The sequence below is a fragment of the Salvia hispanica genome, chromosome 1, assembly GCF_023119035.1.
Source record: "Salvia hispanica cultivar TCC Black 2014 chromosome 1, UniMelb_Shisp_WGS_1.0, whole genome shotgun sequence".
Lineage (NCBI taxonomy): Eukaryota > Viridiplantae > Streptophyta > Magnoliopsida > Lamiales > Lamiaceae > Salvia > Salvia hispanica.
Window position 1 is genome coordinate 8,075,913 of NC_062965.1, and position 25,444 is coordinate 8,101,356.

A 25,444-nucleotide genomic window follows, 5' to 3' on the forward strand; every position below is an offset into this window, starting at 1 on the left:
CTTGTTTTAACGAGTTTTATCTCTCTCTACATTTCTATACAAGAGCATTATCGAGCGATGGATCACAACAACGAGTCCAGTCCAACGACGAGTGGATCTTGGGACTCGCACTGGCATCCATGGATCTGGATGGGGCCAGATGGGCGGGCAGATGGGGCCAGGGTTTAATGTCCCTTGGAATCAGCTGATGGGGATGATGGCCGGAGCGCAGGGGGTGGGAACCAGGGGGGATGCTGTGGGGTATGCCGGGCGGCGGACAGGCCAGCAGCGGGCAGGGGGTGGGGAGGTATGCCTCAGCATGCAACAGCCAGATGATGCAGCCAGGGATGATGGGTATGCATCCCGGGATGCAGGGGTCACCGGGGGAGGGGGACACCTGGGTCTATCGTCCCTCTCTCCGGGATTTTTTGACGGCTTCGTCTCACACGCCGACCCCTGTGTGGAGACGCAGTTCACCGGACGATGACCTTTGGTCATCGCATGACATGGGGACCGATCTCCGGGATCCGACACTCCCGTTCCAGCCGGTCGGGCCGCGCGAAGAAGAAGAAGACGAAGGAAGGCCAAGGCGGTCGGCGAGTCGCAGCAGCCTCGCTGTTGACGACACCCCCTGCCCGGAGGAAGTGGACGGAGGATGAGTACGCCGGCCGGGTGGCCAAGGGGTGGTTGGAGGTGTGCGACGATCCGCCGGTTGCGAACAACCAGCGGGTCGTCAACATGTGGGCGAAGATTAGAGCTGCCTACAGGAGGAACTACCCGGGTAGGAAGGACTTCAGCGGGGAGGAGGTCCGGAAGGGGTGGGGAGCGCATCAGGGCCGCAGTCGGCCGTTTTTCGGCGTTGTACGCCAACGCCCTACGTCAGCTCACTAGTAGGCAGAATGAGGAGGACGGTCGGAGGATATCCGAGAGTCAGTTCCCCTTGGCGGGGAAGTACAAGGATTTCCACTTCTGGGAATGCTATTAGTTGTTGAAGGACTCCAAGAAGTTTCGGGCGGGGTGCGACGCCTCGGGTGGCCGAAGAAGCAGAGATTGAACTATTCCGGCGACTAGAGCGACAGCAGCGGCGGATCCCACGACCTCCCTCCGGATGCTGAGGAGTTTCCGGCCCCTCCATCCTATGCTCGTCGCCCTCGACCGGTTGGACAAAAGAAGGCACAACGGGCAGCGAGGGGAGGATCCCCCCTATCGCCCCAGGAGGTCGATGTACAAGGTCTTCCAAGATTGGAGGACCGCCACTGACCCCACGGAGAAGATGTTTCTTCACTCGATGCTCGAGAGCATGCGAGTTGATTTGGATGCCGCGAGGGCACAGATGGGGGGTTCCGACGTGGGCTCAGATACCCCGGGCGGCGACGGCGAGGACGACGGCGATGAGGAGTAGAGAGGGCTCGTGTGTGGAAGCCCTTTCTTTAAAAAAAAAATCATGTATTTTTTTTAATCTTTGTACTTTTTTTTAATGAAATGAATTAATTTTTCCGTATCTGTGTCGTAAATTTAATTCCGTAAATGTAGTATTTTTTGAATTATTTATATCGCGGCTGGCCTATGGCTGGCCTAAATCTGATGTGACAGGTGGATTTTTAGTGCTGTTACGTGGCAGGGAGAGAGGGTGGCTGGTCTATGGCTGGCCTATTTACATTGGAGATGCTCTAAATGCAACATTCGACATGGTGGTATGCAATATCGTAGACAAAGTATGCAACTAAAGCATCAAGCAATTTGCGGTAAAGATAAGCGAATTCTCGACCAAAACAAGCAAATTTTAGAAAAACAAATAAGCATATGAATATTTAACTTGAGCACACTTTGTTGTATAATTAACAACATTTAATAATTACATAAGTAAGCAAAAGACATTACCTATTTGTGTTGTATGTTGAATCAAATGCAACCACATCACCATACATGTGGTAATTACGTTTGCATACCGCATCACACCAGAAAAGACATTTCAAAGAATTGTCCTTTTCGAGCTCGTAGTGAAATGAGAAAGCATCTGACGATGCCTTCTTTCTACGCATCTCATCCAACAACATCTGTGCGTCGGTCCCTTCCACGTAAGCTTTCATTCCAGTAACAACATTCCTAAGATCCGTCACCGTTATCCCCACGGTATCATATCCACCCAAAAACTCCTTCAAGAATTTGAAGGTCATTGTCGGACCTATGTTAGCTTTCGTGCAGTCCCAAATGAACTTCTTATGAAGTTCAGTCAGTTTTCTATTCAAGTTCATGTAGCGTCTATGAGGCATTATAATCATGACATGGTTGTGCTCCTCTACAAACTCATTAACAACATATAGCTTGAACAACCACCATCTGAAAAAAATTTCAAAGTTACTTTGGCCAAACAATCACACCTCTTTGACAAACGACGGCGCTTATGTACGAAATCCTCCCTTGCATTCATTTGGTCTGTGTAGTCCACCTTTCTCACTCTCTGTCGGTTGCATACCAAATACTGTCAAGTAACATGTTCGCGATAAGCCTTATTCCCTTGCTTACGCGTATCAAATCCAGCCACACGCGCGTAAGCATTATAAAATGAAATCCCATCCTCTAAAGTTCTGAATTTCTTTCCTACAACGGGCTTCAACTCATCCGGACACTCAGGTACGCACTGGACTGAAACATAAACATAATTCACAGTACATCAACACAACATGATATCAAACGCGTAATACCTACGAAATCTTGCATCGAAATTCGTATATATTGCATTATACATGCTTGTGATTTTCCGAAATGTTTGCTTACAAATGCGTTCATATTGAATTTATATACAATCAAAAAAGTCAAATGAACAACATAAAAAATGGACTTTAAATTCAATCACAGAAGTACAACAACAACTGAAAGTGAATCACCAAAATAAAAAAGCTGACCTTCGCATGAATTGTCTAATTCCATTGATGCTATTCTTTGGTGAGTTTATATTTCGGTAGTGTAGAGATTTTATTTTACTACAAAGATTGAATAAATATTCTTCAAGTGTGGAAAAGATGAAATCTTGGTGAAGAATGATTGAATTAACCGTAAATAAAGTATATATAGTAGTAGGTCATATTGGTATAAGTTGTAAATAAATTAATATATATAGGTAATGAGTTGGATTTAACATTTTTCATAAATGAAAATGCTTATATTTTTATGAGACAGATGAGAATCGTACACATATTTTTATGGGATGAAGGACATATATTGATTTTGAAATAAGGAAATGGAAATGCATGGGGATAAATTACACCGAGAAGGTGGCTGCTCTCCACCTCGGGAAGCTTGTCGCCAAGCTGACGAAGGATCAGGCGGACTACATCAGTGTGCCGGTTGAGGGGCCTTACAAGCCTCCGCACTACAGGTGCTAAGGGAAAACATCTGAGAGAAAAAAAGGTCACTATGATCAATCATTGTCGTTTCTAATTGTGCGTTAGCTTTGTAGTAGTTTCAGTTTTTGTTAAGGTATTTGTTGCTGGAGCAGTTACCATTTACCATGTTGGAATTGCATTTAATGGCCAAAATAACTCCAGGATGTTTTTTCCCTTAATTATTTCCTTATCCCTCCTGGATGTGCATTTAAATCAAATAGGTAATTAGTAACAACCAGATCTTATAAAAGTCATACTATTATCATGAAACACAAAATTTAAAATCTGAACAAACTCCTATACAAAGAAGGCTAAAATCAATTGGAGGAGGTTGTGTTAGTATTTTATGCAAATAATTTTTTTATATTTTATGTGATTTAATCATAATTTGGCTACTTTCCTGAATTAAGGGTAAGTCCAATTGTGACAAAACTCCACAACCAATAGACTTTTGGTTTCCCCTTGAAGTTGGTGGGTCACTCTCATGCTCAGAATAGTAGGTGTACACTCATTAATGACTCTCCAAATCAAATCAATTTCACTATTTTCAATTTTCAGTTTTCACACCGTCAACAAATATCCTCTCAAATCTCAATCCTGATCCACAAAATGCCCAAACCTCAGCTGTGCGCCCTTCTCTTCCTGCATTTCCTAATCTGCGGAGGGATCTCACTTTCGGATCTCAATTCCAGCGAATTGGCGGGGAAGATCAGCGAGTGCGCGGCGGGGGAGGAGCTCGTGGATTCGGAGAGCAATCGGAGGGCGCTTCTGATGCGGCGGAGATACATCAGCTACGACACGCTGAGAAGAGATTTGGTGCCGTGCGATCGCCCCGGAGCTTCGTATTACAACTGCAAGGCCGCCGGCGTCGCCAATTCCTACAGCAGAGGTTGCGAGATGATCACGAGATGCGCCAGGGGAGACTGATGGATCATGGAACTATGTCTATGGTAATTTTTTTGACCTTCAATTTTTTTATTTTATTTTTATTTTTATAATATAGCAAGGTTATCGTCACTCTTTGTATATTTGTTGTAATGCATAATCTTGCTATTTTGTGATGGATTTAGTTGTTGAATATCCCCGTATAAAATGTAATTTGACTTCATTATTTTGTCCAATGCGAAAATGAGGATTTTGTAATTGTGTCACACTTGTTCCAACTGTGGCGGTTGGATTCATTGTAAGAGTTTGGAAGAGTGCTTGGACATGTAGAAATTAGAATTGAAGGTGAGGGTGGTAGTCGGTGGTATGATCAACTCTCAGATATTTAAAATAATCTTCTAGTTAGATTTTGGGCTGTTGTTTAGAAAGATCGTAGAATTTGAAGAGAATACATAGATAATTTGAAGAAAATTTGGAGAGGAAGAGAATGAAGTGAGAAATTAGGGTAGTTAGAGCATTCACAATGGAAGGGCCGATCAAGAGGTCTTGCGATCGGTCCTCCATTGCAAAAATTGACCGATCAAAGCCCCACCCCATATGGCCGATATATCGGCTTCGGCTGTTCCACAATGAGCGATGATCGGCCACCCATTGTGGGGATTGGGTAGATCATTGGCCCTATCCTTTTTTTTTACTATTGTTTTTATTCTATTTATCTACTATAAATATCCAATCTCATTCTTTACATTTCCCACACCAACATCTTCATCTTCTTTTTCCAATATTGTAATACAACGACGATTTGCGTATTAAAATTTTGCATATAAATTTATTTAATTTGATAACATGTTAAATATAGAAGTGAAAAAAATAAAACAAAATAGTGATATTGTGGATTGTGGAAATGAAATAGAAGTGGGATAGACCCTTTGAAAGGGTCCTGCCATTGCACGAAGATAAGCCCTGCGGGAAGATGTTGACGTGGAATGAAAGGGTCCTCTGGGAGGGCCCTTCATTGTGAATGCTAGAGAAAAACTAAGTATTAAATAGGAAAATAATCCTCACGTAGGAGGCCAATCCTAACGCAGGAGGTCGCGGTCTAAATACCATTCTATCTCTGATCTTTTTCTCTCATTCTTAAGTGCTATTTATAATAATACTATATCCCTAAAATATCAAATCAAATCAAATCTTAACTAATTAAGTAAATAAAATCTAATCAAATCCTAACTAATTATGCAATAATCTCTCTATTAGGGGTAGCGAAATGGGTTACCTATGGGTACCCGCACCCGACAAGTCGGGCACCCGTACCCGATTTCAGCCAAATTTGTTGTCCCAATACCCGCCTCGTAACATATCGGGATTACCCGATACCCGTGTCGAGTATCCCGTACCCGACATTGCGGGTATCCATAACCGATCTGAAACCCATATGTTGAGTATGACCCTTCAATCGTGCAGAAAGTGCTTCAAACCAAAGGTTGAGTTCATGAAACCAATTATTACTTCCGTCCCTGAAAATTTGTCCCATTTTTTCATTTCCGTCCGCCCCCAAAAATTTGTCTCATTTCACTTTTTACCATTTTTGGTAATATTCCACTAACTCATTCCTACTCACATTTTATTACTCCCTCCGTTCCCGATTAAGAGTCACACTTTGATCGGGCATGAGTTTTAAGAAATGTAATGAAAAGTTGGTTGACAAAGTTAGCGGAATGTGGGACCTACTTACTATTTATGGTAAAAATGAAGTGTGACTCTTAATTGGGGACGAACCGAAATGGAAAAGTGTGAATCTTAATCGGGGAAGGAGGGAGTATAAAACTAATATATAAAAGTGAGATCCACAATCCACTAACTTTTTCAACTCACTTTCCACTACATTTCTTAAACCTGTGCTGGGTCAAAGTAGGACAAATTTTGCGGGACGGAGGTAGTAATATTTATGTTTTGAGTTTTTTTATACTAGTACTTATCATCAATGCCAGTCATCTACTGTTGTATTTTATACAAGTCTGTAATGCCAGAATGAATTTTGAGATTGGTGGCGCACTATGATTTCAGATTTTTGTTTTTTAATTTTCTCTTCAGTCTTTGTGCAAAAATTCCAACTATCAACTGTGCACATATGTGGTGATTTATAGTCTCACTTACTGAAAATAATCAAAATATGATCAGAGTATGTATGCACGTCATATTTGTATATTTTAATATATAATTTGCACATTTCCAAATTTCAAATTCAAAAATTACGATGCAAATCGAAATTTACTTAATTAATTTTGATTGTAAGCTTTGAATAGATTGAGAATAAAAGTAAAGAGATACTCTATTGCTAGTTCTGGTGAGTTTTCAAATGTACGTTGATGAGGCTCGTTTCACGCATGTGTTTTGCCATAAAACTGTACTCAAATATGTGATCTAACATCCAATTTTGAGCCAGGTGTGTGTGAAAATCCGTCATATTCAATGAATGAACAGATCAGTTGGGCGGACGAACAGATCAAGGAATGAAGCCAAAAACTGCAGCGCTGAGTTGATCAAGTCAGAATTAAGTAGAGCGAGCAGGAGTTTCCGCATGGAAGATAGAGTTTAAAGACCACATCACAAAGTGAAGGGCAAGAATGACATTTCGGAGAGGATGGTACCCTAGGGATCAAAACCCTACGCCCTCTCTATATAAAGGAAGCCCAACACGAAAGGATAGAGGTCTGACGGTCATCACACAAACATCTTTAGGATTTCAGCTCTCTTCTAGGGCTGAAATCGGAGCTCATTTTACTTCATCTTCCTGATTTCCGTTTGGTTCCCGATCTAGTTTAGTTTAGTCGTAGTTTGGTGCTGGTTTTAGCACTTAAATCGATTTGGTTCTGTAATACCGCTTCGAGAAGGAGCGATGAAACAATTCATGTTTCCGTGTGTTTATTTTCAGTTTACTTTTGATGTTGCCGACTCTTGATGTTTTTGATTTAGTAAATTTAGAGTTATGGTTTCGGTTCCAGTTGATATGTTCTGTTTTCATGCATGATATCTCTGATCTGCTTTCAGTTTCTATTTTATGATGCATATCTTAGCTCAAGTGTTTGGATGTGGTTTGATCTGGTTAGATCTGAGTTTTAGACTTATGATTTGTCTAGTTGCGAAGAAAATTATGGATGAAGCTGGTTAGGATGTTTAGATATACTAGTTGATGTTTTATTTCTGCATGAGTATGAGTTAATTTCTTATTTATGAAGACATAGATTAGATTTTAGGAGTAGATTTGAGTTTACAAGTTATTATGATGTTTTATTGTTCAGATATGCTTTTACTCTGCTTTCTATATTGATACTGTGAAGAAGATGAAGTTGTTAGAAAATTTTTACTTTACTGTACGCTTTGCAGGAGACTAACAATCGTGTTTTATTCTGTTTGTCCAATTTAGGAAAGTTTCAATATGAGTTGATCAATTTGCTAGTTTAATTTTCCAAGTCCAGTAGTTTTAACTTAACCCACCCCTAAAAAGCGTGGCCGCAACCATTCCCATTTCGTGTCCGCAAGCAAATGTAAAACACCTCATCTATGTGGTATCAATCATTACTTCCCTAAACTAGTTAATAGTATTGTAGATTAAGGTTTTGAAAGCACGCTTCTGAACTCTTCTTTTCATCTCACTCGAGTAGGATTAAGTTGAGTTGATCAGTCTGAGCTTCCACTGGATCCACTCACCTGTGTTCACAGGTAGAAGGCGTATAATTGACCAACCGGATCAGTTTGACAATCCAACTTGAGCAAGTCACGACGATAAACAAAAAGAGCATGAAGAGAAGCATCAAATCGCAGCGAACTTTCATACGTTCGTTGGAATATAAAAATATTTCAAAAATACTCTTGGAACTTTTAGATTCTATAAAGTATTAATAGATTGTATATAGCTACTACTAATAATATCAGGTATTATCGGGACAATCGGGTATGCCTGCGCAAGTAGCGGGTATACCCGTTACCCACAAAACTCTAAAACACACTACCTGATCCCGCCCCATTACCCGTTATCGTCGGGTAGCGGGTACCCAAAACCCGGCGGGTATCGGGTCGAAATGGGAATAACCCATTACCCGCTACCCATTTTTTCCACCCCTACATTTAACCACTTATTCTCAATCCAATTAAAATATGCATCTCTCTTTCTCTCTGTTTTAATAATTACACTCATCTTTTCTCTCTTCAACTAAACAGATTAATCAATAACTTCTAAAATCTCGTGTTGGCCAAGAAATGTCATCATGGCCGGGATGGAGGGAATACTACTATCAGTGAGTAGAATCCATTTATCAAATATAATAAAATTTAATAGGAAAATTAAAGAGGACCAAATAAAAATAGCAAAAAGAGACAAGAAACTTAAGAAAGTACTTGAGTATAATTTCTTCATCTTTATCCCATGCAAAATTGGAGCAGAAAATCTTCAACAGAATGCTGAATGCTCACCGGATTCGTTGGATGGCCAATATAGTATTGTCAAATATTTTTAAAAAAATTCCGTTCAGAATGCTAAATATAAAATGCACAATTATTGTCGATCTTGCGGTGATTGATAATATTGATTATTGAATAACTAATTTAAATTAAAGATTGGAGATATAATATCTCTATGCCATAATACATGCGTATATTTTGATATAATACATTGACTAATTTACCCTAATGCTATTTTAACGTCAAATCAATTATCCTTGTCCAAATTCTTACTCTTCTACGCATGATTATGACATCAAATTAGGAAAATTAATTAAGTATCCTCAAACTTTCTCTCGTTTTGTGGATAAGTGATTGAAATTAATTTTAGTTATTTTTTTTAATACTAGTGATGTTTATATAATATTTATTTATGGACATAATTTGTGATATATATCGAGTTCTTTTTTTTTATAACACTAGCTAAAAATCTTCCACACTTTGATAATTGGTTGAATATTTGATTTGATTAGCGATATCTCCAAGAGGGAATTATATGAGTATTAATGACTTAATATTTTAAATAAAATATCAATCCAATTATTTATTTATTTAATATTTTAATTTATTTCATGATATATTAAAAAGTTATGCAGTTAAAATTTTCTCATTTTCTTTACAAAAATTAGACCTCATTAACTCAATCCACTATATATGCAACAAATTAATAAAGTAGGAGTATATTTTAAATTATTCTACTACTAATTTATTTCATGATATGGTGAATGCTTTAGAAAAAAATACTACTACTAAGCATTAATTATACAGATTTAAAATATTAAATGAATGAGCTAAATATATGTAATTAACCAATTTTTTTTTATTGAAGTTCGACGTAAGTTCTAAAAAAATAGTAAAGTTTGAAATATAAGAAACTAAAATAAAATATTGAAATGCTTAAAATGAAAATCATAAACTCAATTAGTACTATGATATCATATTCTTTATCGAATTTAAGTTTGTAACATGATATACTTTATTGAGTTAAGAATTCTAATATTTATTAATATAAAGATAAAATATTAAATATATTGTCCTAAAATACTGAATAGATAATTTAAAAACATGTGATTATTTTTTACTATGGTTCGATTGTACCGTTTCATAAATTAAGAATTCAATGGAATTAATATTTTAAAGGATAAATAATTAAAATCAAAATTTTAAAATTTGAAAAATCAATATCGTAAACTTATTTATTATCAATATACTCCATCTGTCCCATGTTATTCGCTCTTTTTTTAGCCCGTTCATAACTATTTGCACTATTCCTATTTCAAGCTAGAATTATCATAGTATTTAATTAAAATATTATAGTTAATTAAATATCCCTTATTGGTGTTCCCCTGTTGCACTTTAATTATTAATTTAATTACACTGATTATTCAATTCTTAATTTACGATCCAAAAGGAAAAATGTGCGAATAGCATAAGATGGAGGGAGTATTATATATCAAATTTTAAGTTGTTGCATAATTGAACCGAGAACTTAAATATTGTATAAATAAAAGAGAATATAAACAATATAATTTTATAATAATAAATATATGAATTAACAGTATGTGATAATTTTTTTTATTAAGGTTTCAGGTAACATTCCAAACACTTAAAAAGAAAATAAAATTTTGAAAAGTAAGTCATTAAAATGAAAATCATAAAATTCTTAAAATGAAATGGTAGACTCAATTAATATCAGTATTAATATCGTATGCAACAAATTTTAAGTTGTTGCATAGGAACTCTAACATCGTAGAAAAAAGGAGAAAATATTAACTTTAATCTTTATAAAAAATTAAGTAGATGAGTTAAAAACATGTGTTTATTTATTTTTTATATCAAGATTCTAAGAAATATTCCAAAAATTTGGAATTAAAAAATTAAAATTTTCTAAAGTAAAGAATTAAAATTAAAATTATGAAATTCTTAAAATCAAAGCTGTAAACTCAATTAGTATTATTACATCATATATCAAATTTTGATTTGTTGCACAATATGCAGGATTGAACTAAAAATTCCAATATTTTATGAATAAAAAGATAAAATATTAAATTCTAAGTAACATATGATTGTTTTTTTTATCAAGGTTTGATCGACGGAGGGAGTATGTTTTTATTATTTTTTCGTTTTAAAATAAATTGATGAAAGTGATGAAACTTTTTTTATGCTTTTCATTCTTTTACTACTTTTTAAAGCACATTGCAAAAATATTTAAGTAATTACGAAAAAAGGTGATAAATCTGTGGGACAAATATGGTCCAGCCTCTCTAACCTTCCATAAATTTCACATATAATTTCCATAATCAAAGTCATCATTGTTTAAGAAGTTGGAGTAATTAATACTCGTACATATTCAATTCTACACATGATTGATTACACAAAAGGGTAACAAGGTATTTGTACAAAATATAAATTAATTATAAATAAAATGTTATATAAATTACTAATTAGATCCATTATGGCATTGTCATTACGTCTCTAAAACATTTTTCTAAATTTAAAATACACCGATATGTATATGTACGTGAGAATATATATCCATCAGCATAATTAATTTGCTAAAAATATTATATTTATTATTTGGTAATAAGCCACTTCATCAATGAAGAGTGGATGAGATCTATCGATAAATTAATACTATTAAACGGCAAGTAATTATAGCAAATATTGCCAAACTATTTAATAATCAACTGACGAGATCCTAGAGCTACGGTATCCCCATGTGGATAGTTTGATTTATATATAGCTATTATTATGTGGAATATTAGATTAGATCCTCATTTCTTGAATAATATTCTCATTAATCCATAATTGATATCATACTTTTATTTTTAATTTGTCCATAAGAAGATATCATATTTCTTTTTGTGAAAAAAATTATCTCTCACAATAGTAAAAATATAATATTACATTTTTCTTCCCCAATTAACACATAAAACAAAAATTTCTAAAGTTTCGTGTCATTATGAACGGACCGAATACAATATTATAAAGACTATAGTATCAAGCTTAACGTTAATAGAACAAAGTCGGAAAATTTAGATATATATATATTTAGGAATAAAAATGAACTTTACTCATAAAAATATATACATGAGAAATTGGTTTTGGTTTCTTATTTATTTTAATTTATATTTACAAGAACAAAATTTTTTCTGCTTCAGAGAAAAATAATAACAAACCAAACTCTCCCGTTAAAGGGGAGAACGTGTATTTATTAAGATTAATAATCCTAGAATACATGTGCATAAAGGGCAATTTGGTCATTTACTCACACATTTTACACGCAACACACGTAAACATGAGAATAAAATGATCACAAAATGTAGTGAAACAACAAACAAGCCCAGTACGAAATCTCTCTCTCCACGCAATATTCTGTTTGCAAAGGAAGGAGAATTAATGGCAATGAAGGTGAATGTACTTAACTTTGAATCAAGAAAATGCCTCTCTTTCGCTCTTCCTTCCTCCGCCAGCAGCTGCAGATATCCTAAATTGTTCGTGGTTTCCGCTCTTCCTTCTCGTTCAAAGTAAGTTGTGATTTTTTTTTTCAAATATAAAACACGGGTTAGTGTTATAGTTTCTACTCCCTCCGTCCGAGAGTAGGAATCCATTTTCGTTATTTCAGTCCGTCCACCAATAAGAGTTAACATTTCACTTTTACCGTCCATGGAAAATAATCTTGTTTTTCAATTTAGAGTAAGTTTCTTTTTACTGAGATAACTGATACTCCCTCTATCCACCAATAAAGGGGAGTTTTGACCCGCACAGATTTTAAGAAATATAGTTGAAAGTTGGTTAAAAAGGTTAGTGGAATGTGAGATCAACTTTTATATATTAGTTGTATATAAAAATGTGGGTGAGATAAAGTTAGTGGTATGTAGGGTCCATTACGAAGTACTCTCCTTCTGTCCCATTAAAAATGAAACATTTGCTTTTCAGACCAGCTAGTGAGGCACGTGTTCAAGTCACACACTCGATGCCCCCTCACAAGATCGAGATCCTCAAATCCATAGAAGGCTGGGCTCATGACAATATCCTGGTTCACCTAAAACCTGTGGAGAAGTGTTGGCAGCCTCAGGATTTCTTGCCTGATCCTTCCTCCGATGGATTCCATGACCAGGTGAAGGAACTGAGAGAGAGAGTTAAGGAGATTCCCGCCGATTATTTTGTTGTTCTAGTCGGGAATATGATCACTGAGGAAGCCCTCCCGACTTACCTGGCAATGCTGAACACCATGGATGGGATGAGGGATGAGACGGGGACGGACGCAACTCCTTGGGCAATCTGGGCGAGGGCGTGGACTGCGGAGGAGAATAGACACGGAGACCTTTTGAATAAGTATCTTTACCTTTCCGGGAGAGTTGACATGAAGCAAGTGGAGAAGACTATCCAGCATCTGATCGGGTCGGGGATGGTAACTAGTACATTACTGTAACAATTTCCTTTACAAGCATCCAAAACATAACCAAACAATGATTCAAGCACGCCTACAATCTCGGACATTTTTGGCATACATATCTTGGCAACTTCATATGCTTCTTCGAGAGGGTATTTACCCTCTAATCTGCATATAAACTAACTAGGTTTAGAGATGTAACTGAACCACATTAGGTGTAGAGTAGAGCTGCTGGTGTAATTAAGCACGTGTGCATTTATGTTGGGCCCAATAAAATAGTAGTAGTAAATTAAAAGCATCAGATTTGGGCCAACACAATGTAAACTCAGCAGTCCAATAGAAATAACCCTGCCTAAACCCGCGAACCGGAAACAAAAATGAATTTATCAAACATTTGATATACAACCAGCTAAAACCACAAACAAAATAAATATAACATCAAAATTAAATCATTAAAAACATGAATTTCTCAATTTTTCCATAATATAATATTACTATGATTTTCTATATATAATATGTTGTTAATTTGGTAGAGACATATTGTTTTAGATTGATAACATGATTAAGTTAATAAAAGAATGTTTTATGATAACATAAAACAAGGCCATAAATAATGTTACCTGTTGTTTTGTGGTTCGTCTATGGTTTTTCCATCACCTTTTAGAGTACTCTGTTCCAAGGTGACCTTTTCTTCCCCTTTCAACCAAAGCCTGCTTTCAGATCCAGTCAGCAGCCCTACTCGAATATTAGAATCTCACCGAGTCTAGCTATTCTCTTGTCATACTTGTCTTTTGTATCATTAGAGCTGTGGTTCCCTCAAACAATTTACAACTTCATGTTTTAATGTTCATTTTTAAGTATTCTCTTCGTCCCTCAATATGACCTGGCACAGATTCTAAGAGATGTAAAGGAAAGAGAGTTGAAAAAGTTTAGGGTTTAGTAATTAAATAGTTCCTACAAACAATAGAACGAGATTATATGAATCAATTGGACATTCAAGGTGGAACTAGAGTTGCTTGACAAAATATAAATCTAAATATCATAAAAAAACATGCTCTTGCAAGTAGTGATATGAGGTTTTTGCATCTAGACAGAGTGAATGTAGACAACGGCACCTCAAGAAAAATGAGCAGTAATCCTCATAGCAATTCCTCACTACTTTCAAATTGCTAAAAAAAATTATGTGGGAAGATGATGTAAGTGTTACAGCTGCGAATTGAGATTTGTAGAGAGAAGGTCGGAAAGCTTTGTGATGATCCATGAATAGGCAAGAGTGCCTAATATTTAATCTCAAATGGGGTAATTTGGTTATTTATATATTTTATGAGAGGAAAATAATATGAAAAAGAGACAAAAAGCTAAAACCGCATCTTCTGACAAAATTGCATGCCTCGATCCTATATTTCGAAAGGTCAACGAATTTAATTTTAAATTTCGAACGGTTAGTGAATTGAGACCATATTATGAATTTTCTCCACTATAGCTAACCAATGGGATCCTTTCCACTGGAGTGTTATCTTTTTCATTTTCTTGTCCAAACTTGTTTTTGCTTCTTCTCTTTGAAATTTAGCATTTAGCCCAGAAATGACATCAAAATAAATCTATTCTTCACCATAAAAGTGTATAAAATAAATTCCAAATAACACTATAATTTGATTCACATCCGTTAAGGGCATCCACAATGGGGCGGAGGATAGCCCGGACTAAACCCCGCCCTATGCTCCGCCACATCATCATTCTATCCTCCTACCACTCTACCTGCAATGGGGCGGACTATAACCCGCCATATAATTTTAACTCTTATTTTGTATTTGTTTTTTATTTTTTATTTTTGCAAATATATCAATTAGCAAGAATAAAAATAAAAAAAAACACCACAAATTAAATGCATATTCTATTGTCAGTACTTATTTTTTATTTTTTTTATATTTTATGCTTGCAAATATGAAAATCTTCGGAATTCATTATTGAATTTAGAAAGAAATTGAGATGGGGAAGAGAGTGGAGTGAAATGTGTGAAATGAAGTAAAAAAAAAATAGTGATATATATAGAAGAAAATACAAAAAAATAAAAATAAAAATAAAATAAAAAAATGTGTGCATCGTCCGGTCCATCCTCCATGGTGCTGCAGTGGCAGACTATAGGGCGGAGGATGCATTGTCCGGGCTATCCTCTTCCCCATGTGGATGCCTAACAAGGTTCTAGTTTATAAAATCAATTCCAAATAAAACGATTCACATCAGTTAAAAAGGTTGTTTCCCAGAAGGGAGCAAGTAAATACTGAACCCATTTTCAGCCTTAATTTTGATCACATCCTTTTTTGGTTTCATATTTTGCAGCTTCCGGTGCTTATTTTCCTTTTTTTTTTTTTGAAATAAGTCGTTTTGTCACGTCTTATGAGGGTAGTGAATGACTATGCAAATTTAGTTTCGAGTACAGACTTAATTTAACAATGTAAAGTTACTTTACATCTCTGCTCTCGTTTTTTTATTTTCCATCTTTGAGTCGTTATATTTATTTATTTTTTAGCAAAGTTGGGTGTGCTAATTAATCAGCAAAGCACCATGACAACATAACTCACATTTGTCTCCTAATAGTTTTCTCATGAAGCAAAATTTTGCTTAACAAATGATCTAATAATAAAAGGTCTGTAAGGGAAATCTATTTCTAAACAAAAAGAGTAACTGAATAATCTGTTTCGAACAAAAGGTAAGAAAGCTGCTGTTGTAAAACCGCAAGGATAGTGGCCAAGGACACATGCGGCTATCTGTCTTGACCTGCACGAGTGAAGATTCGGTAAGAAGAATGTATAACGCATGGTGGTACTCATCAGTGGTAGAAAATAAATGGAAGTCATGGCTACCTGAGGGGTAAGTTATAACTCAGCATCATCACTGAGTTGTGCTTTTGTAGCTGCTTGAAGTGTTTCTTCTAGAGCAAATCTTTTGAGTGACTCAACATCCCTAGTTCCTGTGACATTCATTTTGCAAAGGTTAATCTAGTGCAAGCTATGATACTGCAGACAGATCACATTCGACAAAATAGTCCCACAGACTGTTGATACATTTTGATTGTATCGGTCTGAATTATCACATATGGACAAGGAAACTTCCGAAGAGTCACAAATGGACAGAGTATATACTATATAGTATTCCAAATAAACACCTATGAACCTTATAATATCTGTCTGTCAAATATTTGCATCAGCGGTGAATGAAAACATCACTATAGAAAGTAAAATTTATAGAGAAGACAAGGGGATGCCAGGGTAATCCAGTAACATATAGTAGCAGGTTTATGCTCTCCAAGCACAAGGCTTTTCATACTTTAAATCCCAGAAATAAAATTATACTTGGAACTTTATATACACATTGGAAGTACTTTGAAACTCTTCCCCCACTGGGTAGGGGTGTAGAGAAAAGAGAGAGAGGGAGAGACTTGTTTGTCATATTGGATCACCTAGGTAATTCTTTTAGCATCACAAATTCACAATATTTCACAAATATTCATCAATAAGAATAAGATATTATCCAACTAAGTTCCTTGCCCAATTTTCTTATTGTTATACAAGCATTTCCTGGTCAAGCTAAAATTTCATAAAAGAGCATAAAAACCATTAACAAAAGTAAGTGACTAACAAAGTCTCAGTACTTAGTCTTTACTTAACTGCTTGGAAGGAATCTAACAATGTCATCCATGCGTCACTATCAACATCTCAGCTCTTGCGGTAAGTCTTCTTACGCAACCCCAAATTAGTTTTAACTTTAAGTGGTGTGACCATCTACCCTTAACTAAACCCATCGATATCAGGTAAATTATATACATCCTAGTCCTAGGGAAAAGCTCTACCATTTTAACTTCTGTTATTAATTTAATTTAGCATCACTTCCAGCACGACATGTATTAAACTGAAATTACAGACTTGAGATTTTTATTCCTTTGAAGTTACAGGTAATCTATATTCTACTAATTCTTAAAGGTTTAGAACATGACCAAGATCAGAATCGAAATAGATGCGTACTAGGGATTTTAACATTGAAAATTTAGGCTTAGGGGTGGAACAAAAAAGATTTTCCTCCATACTATTCCATTAACCAGTTAGAGCTCTTGCCTCTTTTTACAACATTAGGTGAGCTTCTGTTAACTAGTTTTGAGGTTCTGTCTCTTTTTACAATATCAGGTAAGAATCCAAGAAACAGCACATCAACAACTTACTGGCCATTTCAAATCAATAAGTTGACTGACTTTTGCACCAAAGACCAGTTAACAACGCCACAGGATGATGAAATGTTAAGCAATGACTCACATAAAAAAAATTAGTAACAAATCACTAAAGGGCTAAGCCAATATAGTTAGGAGGAAAGAATAAAAGAACCAAGCATTGACTTCTTATAAAAAGTATAGTCTCACCTTGGTATTTTGCAACTTCTTCTCCATTATAAAACAACTTGAAGGTGGGATATGAATGAATATCCACCTTAGAACACACTGGTTTATCTGTGCCACAATCAACCTCTCCGATCTCAATTTCATCTTCACCTTCCATCTCCTTCCCCAAATCCTCCCATAGTGTCCCTAAGTTCTTGCTGGAAACAACTTTAGAATATCACTAAGCTAACAATAATTTGGGTCCAAGTTCACACATGATGCTTGGATAAGAAAGAAAAAGAAGGCCACCAAGGCACTAACAGATAAAGTTTACCAGTGCTTGCACCAAGGGACACAGAACTTGACGAACCATGCAGTATCTTTCTCCTGCATCTGAACAAACCATATACCAGCTCAAAATCTTGAACGAAACACAACAAAACCAAGGCTACTCAGATCACCATTTCTTTGCTCATCAAACATTCACATAATTTCTTGCAAGGATGTCTACCACACGAAGTTATCTGCTGTAATTTACTACGCTGCTAAAATATGTGTATAATATATGCAGAAGAGAACTTATGTAAGAACCTGCTCCAATGAAACACAAATACAACTATGATTTGCTAATTGCTAGGATCAAACAAGAATGCCTAATCCTCAGAAGCAGATTTCATACTAATATATTAGAAATTAAACACACAACCCAACCCTAGAGCTACAAATTATTAGGTAAAGGAAGATAGTGAGTGTGTATCTAAACTTATATGTTGATTCCTAATAATATCTAAGTTGATTTAGCACAAACAGGCTGAAATCAGTATTTTAAAGTAGAAAACATAACGACAAACAACCGTGGGCGTGATCTAAGAGCTAATCAGAAAACGGAATCCATTGCTGAAGGTGAAGTGCAATAAAGCATACCTTGTCATTAAAAATTTCGGAATTAAGGGTTATGACTTCAGCATTTACAGACGGATTGCTGATCGAGCTGAAGATGAAAATGGAGCAACAAAATAATAATATGACAGAAATTGAGAGATTGGGCAACCGACGCCGCATCGCGATCGAACTCAGATCGCGGAGTGGATGAAGTCGCCGGTTAGAACACTGATGATGACTCGGAGAGCTCGAGAAGAAGAAGAGCCCTAAATTCTTAGATCGAAATGCCCAATTATTAATGTGAACTTACGTTTTTCAAGTTTTTTTAAAAAATCCACCTAAAGCCTTTTTCAATATTTACCCAATTTCATATTCAAATTTATTTGTCAAATCATTCTTTAGAAATAGTGCTATATTTTCACAATAACTTTTTAATATTGTCAGGTGTATATCATACTCTATAGACTATAGTACAAAACAAATATTTTTTCTTATTTTGTATTATAATATAATTAAAATTTATTTACTTAATAACTAAAGATTATAGATTGAAGGGATTTTAATTGTTCAATGACTTGCATATATTGTAGTAATAAACGTTGTATAAATATTTTATTTTAAATACGCAGTATACTTTGTTATTAGAAATATACTAATATACAGTATAAAATTTGTTAATAGGTACGATTAAACAAGTTTGCTTTACTTATAAGGCCATTCACAATGGCGCAGAAGATGCGGCGGATGATGCATCGTCCGCCAATGTGGCATCGCGGACGATGGCTTCTCCATCGTCAGCGGACGATGCGCGTCCTCCGCCCTTACGTCCGTTGCATCGTCCGCCACGTCCTCCACTGTTGGAGACGTGGACGATGCGACGCAGTTTTCAATTTTCACACACTATATATACATCGCATTTTTCACTCCATTTCCATTCCTTTCACACTCTATTTTCAACATTTCAAACAAAATGAATCCCGATTACCCAAATCTGGATAGTCCGATGTTCGGTGGTGCACGGTGGCCGGGTACAGAGCCCAGTGAATACCGGCCCTTCGACACCACCGAGTACGATCCTGATTTCGGCACGGACTCGTATGGGCTGTCAGACATGGAGCCTTCTCCAACCCGCACACCCGCTGCCGCCTCGGGTTCCGCCACCAAGAAGAAGCGGACCAAGGCAAGAGCCAGAAGTTTCCGCAAACGGCGGTGAATGAAGAGTTCGCCCCGGGAAGGACGAACTACCAGGTGGAATAATCCATCGTCTTGACGAGATGTTGGATTAATATTTCAGAGGATCCGGTGTTCGCCAACAACCAGAAGGTTACTGCGTATTAGGAGCGCATAGTCGAAAAATATAACAAGGCCAAGCCGCCGACCGCTTTCAAGCGCCATAGGGAGCAGCTCCTCAAGCACTAGGATCAAATAAAGAAGCAGGTCCATTTGTTCTCGGGGGAGTACGAGAAGTGCGAGAGAGAGCAGGGCAGCGGCGAGAGTCTCGCGGATGTGCGTGACAAAGCGGTGCCGTCGTACACGTCATTGTACGACGATTTCAAGCACTACCAGTCCTGGGCGCTGTTGAAGGAGAAGTAGATGTTTGTTGGAGGTGTGCTGCCCCAATCGACGTCGGCGAAGAAGAGGGCGAAGCGCACCCTCATCGGTGATTATACGAGCAGCAACAGCGGCACAACTCCAATGGACCTCAACCATCCGGTGTTCTAGGATGAGATTCCGGCACACCGATGTCCACCCGACGTCCCCCTGGCATCTAGGCTGCCAAGGGCAAAGGCAAGGTGACCTCCTCCGCCGTGGCGCCGCCTAACCAGACCCCGAGCCCGACCCCGAGCGCGACCACGGCCCCAACTTTGGATGCGGCACATGCCTACACGGACTTGGTGGCCTCCTCCGACTATAGGACGTTGTTGGACACGCACAACGCCCTCATGCATGCGACCAACCCAGCTCAAATCGCATCCCTCCAGCGGATGATCGATGGCCCCAGTCGCAGGCTGGGATTACTAGACTAGCCTCTTTTTATATGCATTGCACATTTTTTTATTTCTAATTTTGTAACTTTTGTTAAAAAATTAAGTAAATGTAGGATTTGTCATCTAATTGTGTTCCTTTTTTAAAATTATTTATTTAGCTTGATATATTTGCAAACATAAATTAAAAACAAAATATAAGAAAAAATTATAGGACAGGACTTAGGGCGGGTTATAGTCCGCCCCATTATGGATGAAAGGAGCGGAGAATAAAATACTGATGTGGCGGTATATAGGGCGAAACTTAAGACGTCATATAGTCCGCCTACCCGTGGATGCCCTACTAAAACTTTAATGTATATGTAAGCTTCTTTCGAATATGATTCTCGATAAGCATTTGTTTTTTCATTTTTACATAACTGAAAACGCTTTTTATTTTTAAGATATTCGGTTTGGTGCATATCTAGGACCTTCTTGTTGCGATGGATCCACCGAAGAGAAAACTTTATTTGGGAAAGAATAATTAATTAGTGCTTACTTTGTTTGTAGATTAACGCGTAATCCATAGTTTCTAAAATCTAAACAACTCCAATTCCGTATCCTTCAAAAATCCAGTCAACTAAATAGTTTATCAGAAATTCCCCAATTCTTGCCTCTAAATGGACGGAGGAGCTTCCGGCGGCGGCGGCGGCGGTCCGGCGCCTTTCCTGCTGAAGACGTATGAAATGGTGGACGACTCCTCGACCGATGCGATCGTATCATGGAGCGGGAGCAGGAAGAGCTTCGTCGTTTGGAATCCACCGGAATTCGCCCGCCTCCTTCTCCCTTCTTACTTCAAGCACAACAATTTCTCCAGCTTCATTCGCCAGCTCAACACCTACGTATGTCTCGTCTCCATCAATTTAACTCTTATGTCATCCGTTTTCCGCTGAATTGTTCAATTAGGGTTCTGTATTGAACGCTTACTGTTTTACCCGATTTATTTCAATTTCGATGATCATGATTGTGCTGTGTTTGATTCTAGTTGTTGACATCGTTTTCCTAGTAGCTTCATAGGGAATTTGTGCATTGTTGCTGAAAACTTCCTTGTTTGCTTCTCTTTTAGATTTCCCTTTTGGATGTAGGAAATTCGTGAAATCAACTGGACTCTTGATTTTCCAATAATTGGACTTAACCACGGTTGCTAACGTGTAAAAGGCACATTTTTGGTTGTAGGGATTCAGGAAGATTGATCCGGAGAGATGGGAGTTTGCTAACGATGATTTCGTCAAGGATCAGAAGCATCTTCTTAAGAATATACATCGTCGAAAGCCTATCCACAGCCATAGTCAGCCTCAAGGTTCAGTTGATCCTGAAAGAGCGACATATGAGGAAGAAATTGATAAGTTGTCGCGCGAGAAGGCTGCTCTTGAAGGAAACTTATTGGGATTCAAGGAGCAGCACTCTGCAGCTAAGGTGCATTTGGAAGACTTAACGCAGCATATAGGTAGCATGGAGCAGAGACAGGAAAAACTACTAAGCTACCTGAATAAGTCGCTTCGAAATCCTGAGTTTGTTGAACGACTTGCTCAGAAGCTTGAGTCGATGGATTTTTCAGCGTATAATAAGAAGAGGAGGCTCCCCCAGTCCGATGATGTGCAATCGATCCAGGAGACTGTTTCAGTGGACAATGAGAGCAGCTGCAGGCCCGAGTTCGATTGTACAGAACAAGACCGAGACTTCTGCAATACGCTCAGGCTAGAGTTATCGACAGCTATTTCTGATGTCAACCTGCTTTCACATAGCACACAGAGCTCAAACGAAGATGGGATAAGTCCTCAAGGGAGAATCGAGGGATGGCCAAGAGACATGCATACGAGAACAGAGGGTTTCATATGCCCCCCTGAAACGTTGGAGCTATCAGATACCGGGGCTTCTTTAGATCTACACATGGATTCGTCTTTGTCATGCACAGTGGGACCCAAAAGCCCGAAACTGCACTCATTGCATAATAGCTCAACTTCAAATGATCAGGGTGATGCTCACCTGTCCTGCCTGTTGAACCTCTCTCTTGCTTCGTCTCATCTGGAGCTCAATAAGAGCCAGAACTCCACCGTGATGCCTCAATCAAGTTCGGATATGTGTACCTCCTCACGGCCAAACAGCGATAATATTGATGTTGGCCATCAGACTTCTACATCTGATATAACATGTCTGGATGAGGCTCGGGCCTTGTCTTCCTCACCCGATGCTGAAAAGCATGCACCAGCAACGGAGCAGAAACGTGTGAATGATGTGTTCTGGGAACAATTCTTGACCGAAAGACCTGGCTGCTCGGATACTGAAGAGGCCAGTTCTTCTTTTAGGGCTAACCCTTACGACGAACAAGAAGAGAAGAAACCGGTCAAAGGCGTGGCAAGGAACACCAAAGGTATGGAACATCTTACACTCTAAAATTAACTTCATTGCTTTGTTTGGATCTGTTGTGATTCATGGAAATTCATATGTTAGTTTTTTTTTGGTATTTTTATCTGCCTCATATGATCATCGGCTCATGCATAAACCTTGTAATCTTATGAGGCTAGTGGTTATTTTATAAGAAAAAATTCACCATTTAATCATGTGATTATGATTGTGAATAAGCTTATGAACAACTCGGTTGACTTCAAAAGTGTGTTTAATTTCAGCTGTTCTCAATCAATGCTTGCTTTTTGTTGAAAAGATTACAAGTTATACTCCTTCTGTCCCAAAAGAATATGCACTTTTGATTAGACATGAGTTTTAATGAACAATTGGTAAAGTAATTGGTAAAGTAAGAGAGAAGTAGAAATAAAAAGTAATTAAATTATTGTTAGTGGAGAATGAGTCTCACCTTATTAGATATGAAAGAGTTTTCAAAATTAGAAAGTGAATCTTCTTGTGGGATGGACTAAAAAGGAAAGAATGCGTTATGGGATGGAGGGACTAAGTAATTGGAGTTAAACGAGAGTGTGTAGAACTTATTGATACATTGGAACATAATTTGAAATTTTGAATTAAGAAATGATTTTGTGGCCATGATAAGCCAAGGCTGTAGTGCAAGGCTTTCATTCCTTCTCTTGGTTGTTGTTTGTTTGTTTGTTTTCTTTTTCTTTGGTCATTTCATTATCGAACGTGGGAAACAATAAGACTAATGTCGTGTGTATTTCAATGTAATAACAAAATATAGTACTATTAATTAGTCACCTTCCATTAATTTTGAACTCCCTCGGTCACATAATGTGGGCCTGAGTTTTGTGAAATGTTATGACTAATGGATTGAAAAATGTTAGTGGAATATGAGTTAAGTGAGTTAATGGAACATGAGATCATCTATCATTTATGGTAAAAGTAAAATGTGACTCTTATTGTAGGACAGAGGGGAGTATATGACATATATTCGTTTAAGTCGCTCAAACATGAATACATGATTATAAGATGGAGGGGAGTATGTGACATATATGCAATTAAGTCTCTCAAACATAAAATAATCACAAGCTTTGAATTACCGACCACTTAAAATCAAGCAAGGAAATTTAGATTAACTTAAAAAAATTTAAAGCAATCAGCTTTTTATCCAGCAACATATCCATGCATTAATGGTATCGACATTTGAGCAGGGCATATATTTATTCTCAACAAACAAGCTAGTTTTGGTACTCACCTCCGTTCCAACATTTTATTTTCTGCACTCGTTTTGAAAAAACAATATTAAATAGTTAAAGTGAAATAATAATGTAGAGAAGAATCTTATCTATAATATTTTCTCTCTTACTTTATTTTTTCTCCACTTTAACTATTTATAATTATTTTTTAAAATGAGTGCGCAAAATGAAATGTCTCTATTACTACGGAACGGACGGAGTACAATTTATAACTAAGCGAACCCAATTATTCTAGTTACAAAAGATGGAAGAGAAAATTGCAAAAAAGTAATTGAAGTGAAAAGAAGGATATAAATCAGGAAAAAAAAAGGTGATAGAATTCATAGCCCCCAATAGATGGTTGGCTCTACTTTGGTGCAGTTTTTGCACGAAGAGTGGTCCAATTTTACTAACTTAATCAAATGTTAAAGACCTTCGGTTCGAGTCTATTGCCCTGCCATGCGATCTTTAAATATATGTTGAATGACCTATAAAAAAGAATAATTATTCACTGCATATATTAATACATTTTTATAATTTAATTTGTTTAATTCTCTCTTCTAAACTATTGAATTAATAATAAAGGCCTAAGTTTGAAGCATTATTTTTTAGTTATACAACTACTAACAAGTATACTAGGTAGTGCAGTATAGCTAATGGTAAGCATAAAGATATCGAACATAGGGAATGCTATCACAGATTAACTATCTAAGACTAGACTTCTACTATTTGCCCACACGATTGTGGGTTGGTTTGAATGCTGTGAAAAATACTCTCTCAATCCCCCAAAAGTATGAAATTTGGGTTCGGCACGGGTTTTAATGCATTATTAGTAAAATAAGAGAGAGATAGATAGAGAAAGTTTTATTAGTATTTTTAGTGGAGAATGGGTCCCACCTCTTTAGAGGGAAGGAAGTTTCTAAAATTGGAATGTTCATACTCTTTGGGGACGGATGAAAGGAAATATTGCATACTCTTTATAGACGAAGGGAGTAGTAAATAAACAGAAAGCAAGTAAACAATTGCAATAAAACACAGAGATAAAAGGGATGAGACAAGGGAATTTCAGGGATGTGCTTTTACAGTTATGGTTTATACAAGTTCCAACTCCAACACTCTAGCAAAATTCAAAGCTTTAATAGCATGCAAATCCTCCATGCGACACAAAGTAGGTTTCACACTAAGGTCGTCAATCTTAGATTAGGAACTCTCAAAAGCACGTAAGAGTCTTATTGTTCTCACTCTCAATTAAAAGTACCATTTTAAGGAGATTAATTGTAGTGTTAACTAAGTTCTTCTAGCATGCAAATCCTCTCTCAATTACTTTGAAAGCTAATAGATCATCACAAAAATGTGTCACGCAAACATGATGCATTATCCTCAAACGGATATTATATAAATAGAAACTGTATAAATCAAAG

At 37.0% G+C, this 25,444-nt stretch overlaps 4 protein-coding genes across 4 annotated transcripts; 3 read left to right on the forward strand and 1 right to left on the reverse strand.

Moving 5' to 3' along the window:
- Positions 1 to 3,905: 3,905 nt before the first annotated feature.
- LOC125202132 (protein RALF-like 24) lies at positions 3,906 to 4,508 on the forward strand. The gene has a single exon (XM_048100475.1). The coding sequence runs from the start codon at positions 3,975 to 3,977 to the stop codon at positions 4,290 to 4,292; it is 318 nt and encodes a 105-aa protein (XP_047956432.1). The 5' UTR covers positions 3,906 to 3,974; the 3' UTR covers positions 4,293 to 4,508.
- A 7,609-nt stretch (positions 4,509 to 12,117) lies between these two features.
- LOC125186413 (stearoyl-[acyl-carrier-protein] 9-desaturase, chloroplastic-like) lies at positions 12,118 to 13,185 on the forward strand. Its single transcript, XM_048082777.1, has 2 exons — positions 12,118 to 12,277; positions 12,690 to 13,185. Exons 1-2 carry the CDS (start codon positions 12,150 to 12,152, stop codon positions 13,183 to 13,185), a joined length of 624 nt encoding a protein of 207 aa, XP_047938734.1. The 5' UTR covers positions 12,118 to 12,149.
- A 2,527-nt stretch (positions 13,186 to 15,712) lies between these two features.
- LOC125209005 (protein disulfide-isomerase 5-1) lies at positions 15,713 to 18,699 on the reverse strand. The gene is made up of 5 exons (XM_048108578.1): positions 18,440 to 18,699; positions 17,850 to 17,908; positions 17,558 to 17,733; positions 16,011 to 16,117; positions 15,713 to 15,924 (listed from the first exon to the last, which is right to left on the reverse strand). Exons 1-4 carry the CDS (start codon positions 18,575 to 18,577, stop codon positions 16,023 to 16,025), a joined length of 468 nt encoding a protein of 155 aa, XP_047964535.1. The 5' UTR covers positions 18,578 to 18,699; the 3' UTR covers positions 15,713 to 15,924; positions 16,011 to 16,022.
- A 2,195-nt stretch (positions 18,700 to 20,894) lies between these two features.
- On the forward strand, positions 20,895 to 22,987 carry LOC125202843 (heat stress transcription factor A-5-like). The gene is made up of 2 exons (XM_048101320.1): positions 20,895 to 21,263; positions 21,598 to 22,987. Exons 1-2 carry the CDS (start codon positions 21,042 to 21,044, stop codon positions 22,813 to 22,815), a joined length of 1,440 nt encoding a protein of 479 aa, XP_047957277.1. The 5' UTR covers positions 20,895 to 21,041; the 3' UTR covers positions 22,816 to 22,987.
- The last annotated feature ends 2,457 nt before the right edge of the window (positions 22,988 to 25,444 follow it).